At 43.4% G+C, this 13942-nt stretch overlaps 1 protein-coding gene across 5 annotated transcripts in view; it reads left to right on the top strand.

The window, feature by feature from the left end:
* The window catches only part of LOC147122148 (nardilysin-like), a 212392-nt gene that overhangs the window by 160662 nt on the left and 37788 nt on the right, over window positions 1-13942 (top strand). For all 5 annotated transcript variants that reach the window (XM_085982930.1, XM_085982929.1, XM_085982928.1 and 2 more), the window contains 3 exons: window positions 575-661; window positions 818-937; window positions 2010-2061. In XM_085982930.1, coding sequence (XP_085839056.1) covers window positions 575-661; window positions 818-937; window positions 2010-2061 — 259 coding nt within the window. The remainder of the gene's footprint in view (window positions 1-574; window positions 662-817; window positions 938-2009; window positions 2062-13942) is intronic.

The raw sequence follows: 13942 nt of genomic DNA, 5'->3' as shown, positions 1-13942 counted from the left end.
TAAGATCACAAGATAATTGTAGATGAGGAAGACCATTCAGTTAAAGTCGTCCCATTGGAGCATCCAGTTGTTCTAGGTTTCTCTTTTGTAACTTGTAGTATTGCATGTATATGTCTATATGCCATAAAAATGATCCCACAAACAGCTCAGCATCCATGAAATACGATAATGTGTCAAACTTCTTTATGCCCGACAGTTAGTGTAAATGTTTGACTTGAAAGGCTAGATTTTCACAGCAGTATACCATATAACTGTCCGGAATGGCTTTACCTCTGTGGATGAGAACACTTTTATATAATTGAGCAAATTTAAAGAATCAAAAATTCTGGTTTTGCCAATTCGTTACATAATAAAACACTATTATATATATTTTTATATCTATTTCATTTTGAAATAACCTTGTTGGGCTTCATTGCTTGTGGCTTATGAGGCCAGCTATTCGCACATTGTCTCTTTTCCCCATGGGTAAGCAAGTGGTATCCTGCCTTTTCTGTCTCATTTTAAAAAAACACATCACAATAGTTTTCCTCTGGTAGTTGATTACAGGATATCTTCATTCTTCTGTTGCTGACAGATATTGACAAATATTGGACTGAGATATGGGCAAGTGACTTTCAGTTGAACCCTGCTCTTCACCTGCCAGAAGAGAACAAGTACATAGGTGAGTCGTGTATTAAGAATTTGTATTTAGTTTTACAGCTAACTAAAATCTCAAAATAAAAGGTTAAGAAAAAATTGAACCAGAGAAATTTGATAATAGAAATTTAATTCATTTTATTGCCAACAATAAAGCTAATGGATCCCTTTTTTATTTCAGCAACTGATTTTACACTGAAGAACTCTGATTGTCCTGATACTGCGTACCCAGTGAAAAATTTAGATAATAAGAATGGTTGTCTGTGGTACAAAAAAGATAATAAGTTTCAAATTCCTAAAGGTAAGTTACCGTATAAGTTTTTTTCCCTAACTGGTTTACTACAAGTGAGAGGTGCAGCAGCAATTCATTGACTTGTACAGTTCCAGAGGTGCTGATTGCCTTCCTGTAACAAGTACAAGTGACCATTACTGACTTGAACTGTCCCAATGAGTGCCAGTGAGCTATTCGACTTGGAGGGATCACAGCCAAGCCCGATACTGTCCTCAGTATCTGAAATCCGCATATGCACTCTACTGGCAATGTTTGCTGGATAGTGATCAGGAGCAGGGATGTCAGTTAATTTGTGTCTCCATAACCGAGGGGCATTGAGGTCAGTTGTAGTGCTCCGACTGCTGTGAACCGAGCACAGCCTGAGATTGAACCTGGAAGATTCTTGGTCTTGAGGCTCAGCCACTCCGAGAAACTCGCTGGACCATTGGCGGAGCCCACAGGGTCTGTGTAAGATTGTTTATTTGTTAGAGGTACGGGAAGTTGGATAATTTAAGTAATTTTTTGTCCATTTATATCTCTACAATCACAGGGTTCATTATCACTAAGTTCCCTGATCACCCTCGTTGATTTTGTGCCATTATATTTTGTTGAGGGAGCAACTTCCTTTCCTCCCTTGCTTCAGTTTTTTTTCCTTTCTCAAGCACTAGTTGTCTTGCACCAGACAGCATTCTTTGGTTCTTTGTCACTATTTTCAATGACTTGATGCCAGTTTTGATGAGCACATCCCTTGCATTCTAAAACCTGTGCCCTTTCCGCCCCTGCAGAGCACATATTACCACGAATTATCCTACTTGTAATATTGTTACTGTGTTAAATGTAGCCTTGTGAAATTAGTAGCCATATATTCGATTTTTAAATTCATTTTGGTAAGTATCTAATCTCCTTGGTAATATCTTGCATTACGCCATAAAGGGGCAAGACATAATGTTTGTATTAATTTTATTTAGATAACACAGGTTAACATTTAATCTTAGTTTTACAGCATACCATTTTGTTTTTTTATATCTGGGTATAAGTAAATTTTGTTTTCAACAAATTAGTGTTGCTTTTTATGATGTTCATAGAAATTTTTACTTTACAGGTTACATCCGATTTCACTTGATATCGCCTCACATTCACAAGTCTCCAGAAAAGTAAGAGTCTATATAATCAGTATAACTATCTAACAACCAGAGAAATAACAACTGCAAGTAATCAAAACTGTAATCATCATAAATGCATCACAAATTAGATCATGTCAGGCTTAGAATTACCGTATTTTGTAGTAAACTAATTAGTTGTTGTCACAGCTTAATATATATTAATTACAAGTAAACATGAAAGCACATATGTTTACAATAACATTTTAGCAGCTAGGACAGCAATCATAAAAAGGGGGATATGTAGCACACAGATGCAACAATATTTTTCTAATACGCAATAATACTGCGGAGGAGAAACACGTATCCTTTAGCAACTTTGTGCACCCCCCCCAAACTGCTAGTATTGCCAACTTCTGGGGATGGCTAAGGGACAGAGTGAGAAACATTAGCGCACACTCTGGGAAATCCTTGTCCAACTACCTATGACAATCAAGTGAGCTCCAGGAAACAATAGTTACCCATGCTGCATCACCAGATAAGCTTAAACTAACTGGTCCATATGTCCTAATTTACTTCGTGACATAGGACTATACAGGAATGGAAATGATCATCTCTATCCATTAGATCAGTTCCAAAGATCTAAGCCTGTTTACCCCACCTTACCTCTGATGCTCTTCAGTAGCCCTAGCTACTAAAAATGTATTTATCATCTTCCACTTTCCCTGTCTCTCAGGGTTGGCTATTCCACATGTTTATAACTCTGCATGAAGTTATATCTTAACTGTATATTCACTGTTTCTTTCCAAGTTGACATCTATGTTCCTTTGCCCTGGAGTCAGTTAATATTGAACATCATTCTGGGATGATGTCTATTCCCTTGAAGATTTTAAATAGGTCAATAAGGTCACCTCTAAGCTGCCTTTTTTCCAGTGTAAACATCCCTCGTACCCTTAGACTTTCTTCACAGCTCAGGTACACATTCCCATTGATCAGTTTAGTTGCCCTTTGTACTCTCACCATGGCTCAGTGGGTAGCAGTCTTGCCTCTGAATCGGAAGGTTGTGGGTTCGAGTCCCACTCCAGAGACTTTAGCACAAAAATCTAAGCCGACACTCCAGTGGAGTGCTGCACTGTCGGAGGTGCCATCTTTCGGATGAGACGTTAAACCGAGGCCCCATCTGCTCTCTCAGGTGGATGTAAAAGATCCCAAAGCACTATTTTGAAGAAGAGCAGGGGAGTTATCCCCAGTGTCCTGGCCAATATTTATCCCTCAACCAGCATCAAAAAAACAGATTATCTGGTCAGTATCGCATTGCTTTTTGTGGGAGCTTGCTGTGCGCTATTGGCTACTGCGTTTCCTACATTACAACAGTGACAACACTTCAAAAAATACTTCATTGCCTGTAAAGCGCTTTGAGACGTCCGGTGGTTATGAAAGGTGCTATATAAATGCAAGTTCTTTTCTTTTCTTTTTCTCTCTCTTTCTTTCTCGAGGTTCAAGGTAGTGTGGGGGGTGGGTGGTGGTGTGGGAGGGGAAATGCGAAGTCTAACAGTGCTTTATACAAGCCAGTTATCTCTTGCTGAGACTTGTGCTATATCCATTGAGTCATGTATCCCAAGATTCTGTTTGTATTTTTCACAACTGCTACACACTGTAATGATATCAGCAAATAGTGATGGTATTTGCCTGTTTGATTATGATGCCTTACCAGCATGTTTGCCTGATTGATTACTTATGCCTGACCAGCAGAGGGCATGTGAGAGACAAGCAGTTTAGTTTTACTTTCGTTTTAGATGGATCTCTAAGATGGTGTCTCCTGGAATGCTGTTAAATGAGTTGAACATACTTTAGATAAAAAGTCATTCTCTTTCATAAATGTCTCGTCATTGAACCCACATACAAATCAATACATGGTGTCAGAAGTGATTGAAAGAGATGAAGAGGAAAAATCTGAAGTTAAATCAGCTCTCCACATATTAGCAAGCCAAAAGAGAACATCGTTACTTACCGTTGGAGAAGAGCTAACGAAGTGAAAAAATGGTAGGATTACACCCACTGGCGAAGCTTCAGTTGACAGGTAATGTGGCTGAAAATTGGAGAAGGTTCAAACAACGTTTGGAGTTGTATTTATCAGCAATCGGAGCTGACGAGAAAAGTGATAAAATGAAAGCGTCAGTGTTCTTACATGTCGTGGGTAATGAAGCGCTGGAGGTGTATAATAACTTCACATTCGCTGCTGATGGAGACAAAATGAAGTTGGATAAAATAATGGAACAGTTTGAGGCCTACTGCATACCTAAACGTAACGTGACGTTTGAGAGGCACAGATTTTTCACATGTGTACAGAAAACGGGTGAGACTATTGATCAGTATGTGACTGAACTGAGAAACCGAAGCAAATCGTGTGAATTTGGGGGACTGACAGACTCGCTGATAAAAGACAGACTGGTGTGTGGTATTCCAGATAATGGTCTAAGGGAAAGACTGCTAAGAGAGCAAGATCTAGACCTGGGAAAAGCCATAGCACTGTGTAGGGCTACAGAGACTGTGAAGTCGCAGGCAAAGGAGCTGTTCAGTGACAGTAGCTGCAACGTGGATGCAGTGAGTAAGAACGGACACAAACTGTTTTACAAAAAGCGCCAATGTGAAAAAAGAGGCGTGGCCAGCGAACAAAAATGAAAGGGACAATCGAAAGTCATGTAGTCGATGCGGTACACAGCATCCACCAAAAAAGTGTCCAGCATATGGTTAAAAAATGCAATAGTTGCAACAAAAACTACCATTATGCCCATTGCTGTAAGAACCAAGCGCAACAAAGCAAGGTCCATGCAGTAGATGAAAGCGAGATAGAGGAGTTCAATGTAGATGTTGTGTCTGAAAACAAAGAAGAAAAAAGAGACTGGATGTTGACACTAAAAGTGAATGACATACACATTCCATTTAAATTGGATACTGGAACACAAGTTAATGTGATATCAGAGACTGATTTTAAGAAAATTAGACCCAGACCAAAGATACATGGAATAAAAGTGAAAGTGACAGGATACTCAGGTACTGATATACCAGTGAAAGGAAGATGCATTGTCAAAGTGACACACAAGGACAGAGAGCACACGCTAGCATTAATCGTGGTGCCAAAGGATGTGCAAGCCATACTAGGTTTAATAGCCTGTGAGAGACTGAACCTGGTAAAGAGAGTCCTCGTTGTGGAAAGCGAAGGAGCGACAGTCTCTGATGACGACCTATTTAAGGGTCTAGGCTGCCTTCCAGGAGAACACACGATCAGTGTAGATAAAAGTATGCCAACGGTCATACATCCATGCAGAAAAGTTCCGTTTGCTCTTCAAAAGCAACTGAAGGCAGAGTTGGACAGGATGGAAAGACTGAACGTGATTCAGAAGATAGATGAGCCAACTGAGTGGGTGAGTTCCCTCGTCGTTGTGGACAAAAATAACGGAAAGCTCAGAATTTGCTTGGATCCAAGAGATCTAAACAGAGCAATAAAGAGAGAACTCTTCAAGCTTCCTACACGTGAGGAAATCATGTCACAGTTTGCAAATGCAAAGTATTTCAGCAAGTTAGATGCATCATCAGGATTTTGGCAGATGAAATTGGACGAAGCAAGTTCAAGACTGTGCACGTTCAACAGTCCATTTGGCAGATACAGATTCCTAAGGTTACCATTTGGCATTGCCTCAGCTCCTGAAGTGTATCACAAAACTATCCATATGATCTATGAGCATCTGGAGGGAGTTGATACATCAATGGATGACATCATAGTATGGGGAACCACGAGAACTGAGCATGACGAGAGACTGAAAAAAGTGCTGGAAGCAACAAGGAAAACAAACCTGAAGCTGAATAGAGAGAAATGCCAGCTCGGGGTGACAGAACTGACATTCGTGGGAGATATCCTTAGCAGTGAGGGCATCAGACCAGATCCCAGAAAGGTGTCCGCCATTGAGAATATGCCAAAGCCACAATGCAAAAAGGACGTGCAGAGGTTTAATGGAATGATCAACTACATGGGTAAATTCATATCCAACCTCTCAGAAAAGATGGCGCCACTGAGAAGACTAACTGAAAAGAACATAGAATGGGAATGGAATCATGAGCATGAGAAGTCATGGAGCGATCTAAAGAAACTGCTCACAGAGGAACCAGTTCTGAGGTTTTATGACCCAGCGAGACCCATCAAGATATCATCAGATGCATCACAGAGTGGGCTCGGTGCCGTTCTTCTGCAAAAATATGACTACTGGCAACCTATTGCATATGCATCGCGCTCAATGACAGACGCGGAGACGCGATATGCTCAAATAGAAAAGGAGCTGCTCAGCATCACATACGCCTGTGAAAGATTTCACCAGTTTGTGGCAGGACAAGCAATCAGTGTAGAGACTGACCATAAGCCCTTGATTGCATTGTTCCAAAAGCCACTAAATAGCTGTCCGCTTAGAATACAAAGAATGATGATCAGGCTGCAACGCTATACACTGAATGTTGCATACACACCGGGTAAGCTGATGTATACAGCAGACACGTTGTCCAGAGCTGTTGACCCAAGTGAGCCCGCAAACACCACAATGGATGAAAAAGTGAACGCCTACGTGGACATGATCACAAGTGCACTGCCCATAGCAGATGCAAAAATGGAGCTCATAAAGACTGAGACAAACAAAGATGAAACAATGAGACGACTTGAGGAAAAGCATCTTGGATGGATGGCCCAACATGAAGCAAGACTGCTCACCTGACATGGCAGAGTACTGAAACTGCAGGGCGGAACTATCAGTGGTCGAAGACATCATCTACAAAGGAAGTAAAATAGTTATCCCAAAGAGTCTGAGAAAAGAGATGTTAAAAAAGATCCATGGAGGACATCTGGGAATCGAAAAGTGTAAGAAAAGAGCACGAGAGGTGATGTACTGGCCACGAATCAACCAAGATGTGACAAATGAGGTGTCAAACTGCACATTATGCCTGAGATATCGAGCAAGCAATCCGGTAGAACCACTAAAGCCACACCCAGCGCCAGACAGACCTTACCAGAAGGTAGGCGCTGACCTATTTGTATGTCAAGGGAAGGACTATCTTGTAGTCACAGACTATTACTCCCTGTATCCAGAGGTTTGTAGACTGTACACCACCACTGCAGATGCTGTGATAAGATGTATGAAAGCCATATTCTCCAGACATGGCGTGGCAAGCGAGGTCTTCACAGACAACGGACCCCAGTTTTACAATGCAAGTTTCCGACACTTTGCCAAAGAGTGGGACTTTGTCCACACAACGTCAAGTCCTCACTTTCCACAGTCCAATGGACTAGTGGAAAAATCAGTCCAGACAGTGAAAAGACTGATGTACAAGGCAAAAGACAGTGGAACTGACTTCTACCAGAGCATGCTTGTATACCGCACAACGCCGCTCGAGTGTGGTATGTCACCAGCCCAACTCCTTATGGGACGTCGGCTAAGGTCAAACCTACCCATCCCGGAGAACCTCCTGAAAACAAAAGAGGGGGAGAAAGTGAGGAAGTTCAAAGAACAGAAAGAAAAGCAAAAGTACTACTATGACAAAGGAACACAAAACCTACCTGAACTCCACACTGGTGACCAAGTAAGGTTCAAAGACAAAACAAACACATGGACTCAGAAGGGAACTGTGCTGAGTGAAGTTCAGCCAAGATCATACACCATTCAGACAGATGAGGGTGCTGTTCTGAGACGAAATCGTCGGGATCTTCTCATGGGACCAGCCACAGCAGGTCAAAAGACTGATACTGTTGAACAACCTGATCACACAGCAGGTCAAAAGACTGATACTGTTGAACAACCTAATCACACAGCTGAGAAATCATCATCGGAGGCAACAACTCAGATTCAAGGACAATCAATCAGAAAATCCTCAAGACACGTGAAGCCTCCTGAGAGACTCATTGAGCAAATTTAAGGACTATTGTTATAGAAGGAAGTAATGTTATCTTATTCTTTCTTCAAGTTCTAGTGTATTTACATATTTCATGTGAACACACAAAGCAAGGTCAAAAAACCTTGATAATGATAATGTAAGTTCATTAAGTGTTACAGTTAAAATGCAGATTAATACAAAGAAAACATGTTGTTAGTTAAAAGTAAAATACTTTTGTTTTAAGAAAGGGAGATGTAATGATATCAGCAAATAGTGATGGTATTTGCCTGTTTGATTATGATGCCTTACCAGCATGTTTGCCTGATTGATTACTTATGCCTGACTAGCAGAGGGCATGTGAGAGACAAGCAGTTTAGTTTTATTTTCGTTTTAGATGGATCTCTAAGATGGTGTCTCCTGGAATGCTGTTAAATGAGTTGAACATACTTTAGATAAAAAGTCATTCTCTTTCATAAATGTCTCGTCATTGAACCCACATACAAATCAATACACACACTGTGCTGACAATTTAAGTATGTTTTCCACTAAAACCAAGAGATTTCTCTTTGTCATTTTGTGTAGACAGTTCCCATTTATTTAGTACTCCCATTGTTTGTATTGCTTCCCCAGGTCCATAATTTTGCACTTCCTGACATTAAATGCCATCTTGCACATTTTGGGCCAATCCTATAAACTGTCCTGGTCCCGCTGCAATTGTTATTGCCTACTGTTTGTGATCTCTCTCAATTGGTATAATTGTTATTGATCCTTCCTCCAAATCATTTATATACATTGAAAACAACAGTGGCCCCAGAACTATCTCTGTGGTACTTTCATTCTATACAGATACGTCTCCTTTAACAATTACCTTTTGCATCCTCTGAAGTAACCAGTTAGTTATCCATTTCAAAAGCTTCTATCCTATTCTATGCCTTTATAATTTGTAATTTACTATGTTATAACAGGTTTTGCTAAAGTCTAGATAATAACTTTACTGAGTTCCCCTTGTCAGCTAACTCATTTATATCCTCAAAATACGTTTGCAAGCAATAGTTACCATCAGTAAAGCCTTGTTGATAACTTTTTATCATCCTATATTCCTCCTGATGGTTCACAATTTTGGAATACTGTGTTTTCTCAAACACTGATGTCAAGCTCACAGGTCTGTAGATCCCTGGGGTATCCTTCCTTATTTTAAATTCATTCCTAGGATGTGGGCGTTGCTGGCAAGGCCAGCATTTATTGCCCATCCTTAATTGCCCTTGAGAAGGTGGTGGTGAGCCACCGCCTTAAATTGCTGCAGTTTGAGTGCTAAAGGTATTTCCACAGTGCTGCTGGGAGGGAGTTCCACGATTTTGACCCAGCGACTATGAAGGCACGGCGATATATTTCCAGTCAGGATGGTGTGTAACTTGGAAGGGAACTTGCAGGTGATGGTGTTCCCATGTGCCTGCTGCCCTTGTCCTTCTAGGTAGCAGAGGTCACGGGTTTGGGAGGTGCTGCAGTGCATCTTGTAGATGGTACACACTGCAGACACGGTACGCCGGTGGTGCAGGGAGTGAATGTTTATGGTGGTGGATGGGGTGGCAATCAAGCGGTCTGCTTTGTCCTGGATGGTGTCGAGCTTCTTGAGTGTTGTTGGAGCTGCACTCATCCAGGCATGTGGAGAGTATTCCATCACACTCCTGACTTGTGCCTTGTAGATGGTGGAAAGGCTTTGGGAAATCGGGAGGTGTGACACTCGCCGCAGAATACCCAGCCTCTGTGCTGCTCTTGTTGCAACAGTATTTATGTGGCTGGTCCAGTTACGTTTCAGGTCAATGTGGATCCCCCCAGGATGTTGATGGTGGGGGATTCGGCAATGGTAATGCCGTTGAAGGTCAAGGGGCGGTGGTTAGATTCTCAGTTGTCGGAGATGGTCATTGCCTGACACTTGTGTGGCGCGAATGTTACTTACGACTTATCAGCCCAAGCCTGAATGTCGTCCAGGTCTTGCTGCATGCGGGCATGGACTGCTTCTTTATCTGAGGAGTTGCGAATGGAACTGAAAACTCTGCAATCCTCAGCGAACATCCCCACTTCTGACCTTATGATGGAGGGAAGGTCATTGATGAAGCAGCTGAAGATAGTTGGGCCTAGGACACTGCCCTGAGGAACTCCTGCAGCGATGTCCTGGGTCTGAGATGATTGACCTCCAACAACCACCTTTCTTTGTGATAGGTATGACGCCAGCCAGTGGAGTTTTTTCCCCCCTGATTCCCTTTGACTTCAAAGTTACTAGGGCTCCTTGATGCCACACTTGGTCAATTGCTGCCTTGATGTCAAGGGCAGTCACTCTCACCTCACCGCTGGAATTCAGCTCTTTTGTCCCTGTTTGGACCAAGGCTGTAATGAGGTCTGGAGCCAAGTGGTCTTAGCGGAAGCCAAACTGAACATCGGTGAACAGGTTATTGGTGCCGCTTGATAGCACTGTCGACGACACCTTGCATCACCTTGCTGATTATTTGAGAGTAGATTGATGGGGCGGTAATTGTTCGGATTGGATTTGTCCTGCTTTTTGTGGACAGGACATACCTGGACAGTTTTCCACATTGTCGGGTAGATGCCAGTGTTGTAGCTGTACTGAACAGCTTGGCTAGAGGTGCAGCTAGTTCTGAAGCACACATCCTCAGCATGACAGCCGGATGCTGTTGGGGCCCATAGCCTTTGCTCTATCCAGTGTGCTCAGCAGTTTCTTGAAATCACGTGGAGCGATTCGAATTGGCTGACGACTGGCTTCTGTGATAGTGGGGACCTCAGGAGGAGGCCGAGATGGATCATTCACTCGGCACTTCTGGCTGAAGCTGGTTGCAAATGCTGGGCTCCGCCATCATTGAGGATGGGGATATTCATGGAGCCTCCTCCTCTTGTTAGTTGTTTAATTGTCCACCACCATTCACGACTGGATGTGGCAGGACTGCAGATCTTTAATCTGATCCGTTGATTGTGGAATCGCTTAGCTCTGTCTATAGCATGCTGCTTCCGCTGTTTAGCATGCATATAGTCCTGTGTTGCAGCTACCCCAGGTTGGCACCTCATTTTTAGGTACCATGGTGCTGCTCTTGGCACGCTCTTCAGCGCTCCTCATTGAACCAGGTTGGTTTCCTGACTTGATGGTAATGGTAGAGTGAAGGAAATGCCGGGCCATGAGGTTACAGATTGTGGTGGAATACAATTCTGCTGCTGCTGATGGCCCACAGTGCCTCATAGATACCCAGTTTTGAGCTGCTGGATCTGTTCTGAATCTATCCCATTTAGCACGGTGGTAGTGCCTCACAACATGATGGAAGGTGTCCTTAGTGTGAAGATGGGACTTCGTCTCCACAATGACTGTGCGGTGGTCACTGCTACCAATGCTGTCATGGACCGATGCATCTGCGACAGGTAGATTGGTGAGACGAGGTCAGGTAGATTTTTCCTCTCGTGTTGGTTCTCTCACCACCTGCCCCAGGCCCAGTCTGGCAGCTATGTCCTTCAGGACTCGGCCAGCTCGGTCAGTAGTGGTGCTATCGAGCCACTCTTGGTGATGGTCATTAAAGTCCCCCCCCCCACCCAGAGTACATTCTGTGCCCTTGCTACCCTCAGTACTTTTTCCAAATGGTGTTCAACATGGAGGAGTACTGATTCATCAGCTGAGGGAGGGTGGTTGGTGGTATTCAGCAGGAGGTGTCCTTGCCCATGTTTGACTTGAAGCCATGAGACTTCATGGGGTCCGGAGTCACTACTGTGGAGGACTCCCAGGGCCACTCCCTCAACTGTGCCACCACCTCTGGTGGGTTCGTCCTGCCAGTGGGACAGGACATACTCAGGGATGCTGATGGAGGATTCTGGGACGTTAGCTGAAAGGTATGATTCTGTGAGTATGACTGTCAGGCTGTTGCTTGACTAGTCTGTGGGACAGCTCTCCCAATTTTAGCATAAGTCCCCAGATGTTAGTGAGGAGGACTTTGCAGGGTCGACTGGGCTGGGTGTGCCATTGTCGTGTCCGAAGCCGGTGCCTAGGTTGATGCTAGGTGGTCCGTCTGGTTTTATTCTTATTAGTGCTTTTCGTAGTGGTTTGTTACAACTGAGTGGCTTGCTAGGCCATGTCAGAGGGCAGTTAAGAGTCAACCAGATTGCTGTGGGTCTGGAGTCACCTATAGGCCAGACCAGGTAAGGATGGCAGATTTCCTTCCCTAAAGAACATTAGTGAACTGGATGGGTTTTTACGACAATCCGATAGTTTCATGGTCACCACTACTGATCCTAGCTTTTTATTCCAGAATATATTTAATAAACTGAATTTAAATTCCCCAGCTGCCGAGGTGGGATTTGAAATCATGTCTTCGGATCATTAGTCCCGCTGGCACATTATTTTTATAAATTGGTGCTACATTTCCTCTCTCCAGTCATTTGGATCAATCTCCCATTTTAGTGATTCCTTTAAGGTATCCATCAAGATGTGTCTAGTTTAATTTGCCATCTCCTTTAATACTCTTTTTTGGACTCCACCTTCTGGGCACTTGGTTGTCTTTTAGGGCTGGATTTTGCCAATGGGGAGCTTTTGGAGGCGGGACTCCCACTTGTCGGGTTTTAGTCCTGCCTCCATCGACTTCTGGCCAACTCGTGCTATTTTCCCTTGATTGACCTTGTTAAGCCCGCCCAGCGGGCTTAGCAGGCCAATTAAGGGGAAGCTGATTACAGAGAACGTCAGCGTATGACGTTTCATCTGTCAAAAAATTTTCACATGATTTGTCATCGTTTGACAGTTCTGTGAAGCTGTCAAACACTGACATTCTATGTTGTTTGATGAGTTCTTGTATTCAAGACTCATCAAACCTCTTGTGAACAGAAATGAGATGGTTGTTGCATTGGAGAATGCAGCAGCCATCTGTCACCTCTGCCGGTGAGATGCGAGACTCTCCGCATCCCCAACGTTTGAAGCCTGCAGGAAGAAACAAAGGTAAGTAAACATTTTCTATCACTTTCCACTCACCTCACATACTTACCTCTCCACACTTGCACCCATCATTTACCTTCACAGCGCACTTTCGCACCCCTCCGACCCCCGCAGACCCACTGCTCGCCTCGCTGACCATGGCGGGGTTGGCAGCCTTTCGGAAGCCCGCACTTGTGTTAACAGGCAGTTAAGTGGCTGTAATCCCCTTCCCGCCTCCAAGGAGACGGGATCTGGCGCGGGTCGGCTACCCGTCTCCTGGCAAGATGGCATAGGAGCGGGTTGGGCACCCGCCCCCAGATTCTGCCATTTTCCCAGCAGTCCCGCCTCCATACCCGCCTCCCCAGGGCTGGCAAGATCACGTCCACAGTGTCTGTCTTGAACCAGTACTACGAAATTGAAGTACTTCACTCGTGAGAGGCTAATTTTGGAACAATATTTTCACATCTTTTTTTTGGCTGCTATTGAATTTAAACTCTGGGGACAAAACTGCACTGTGTGTGTCAGAGATTTCTAGGTTTTACTTGTTTAGTGTCCTATTGAGAGCATAACTCTAAACTATAGTGTAGATATGACAGTCCTGGCACAAGTGAATAGTATGAACCGCGTGGAATATGACTAATGTAGTTTTCAACATTTATTTTGCAGCACCTTTGCTGAGAGAAGTGATATTCCACACACTCTTCAGTTTTTTTTTCCATATGGGATGATTTGTTTCTTGTGTTCAGCAAAGTGAGGGATGGCAATACAACAGTTGCCCACTTTACTGTTTCAATTCGTTTTGCCATTTGCACAAAGAGAAATGCAAAACCAGCAGATGTACTTACAGCAAGAATGGCCGGCAGGCAGGAGTGAGCACAGTGAATCTAGCACCCTAGGGGGCAACACGGTACTTGGTAATAGGTAAACTTTTGGTGCGACAGGCACAGGTTCCAACCAATAAAAAGCAAAGAACATTATTAAAGTAGAAAAAATGTAGTTAATACAGAAAATGTAAAAGGTTAAACCAAAGTGATAAAGTATTAGTAAATAAACCACACAATAGGG

This window comes from Somniosus microcephalus, chromosome 3 (assembly GCF_052327205.1).
Source record: "Somniosus microcephalus isolate GS21.2 chromosome 3, FLI_Smic_1.0, whole genome shotgun sequence".
In the NCBI taxonomy this organism is placed as follows: Eukaryota; Metazoa; Chordata; class Chondrichthyes; order Squaliformes; family Somniosidae; genus Somniosus; species Somniosus microcephalus.
Note: the sequence above shows the minus strand (reverse complement) of the source record. Positions and strands in the feature narration are given on the sequence as shown.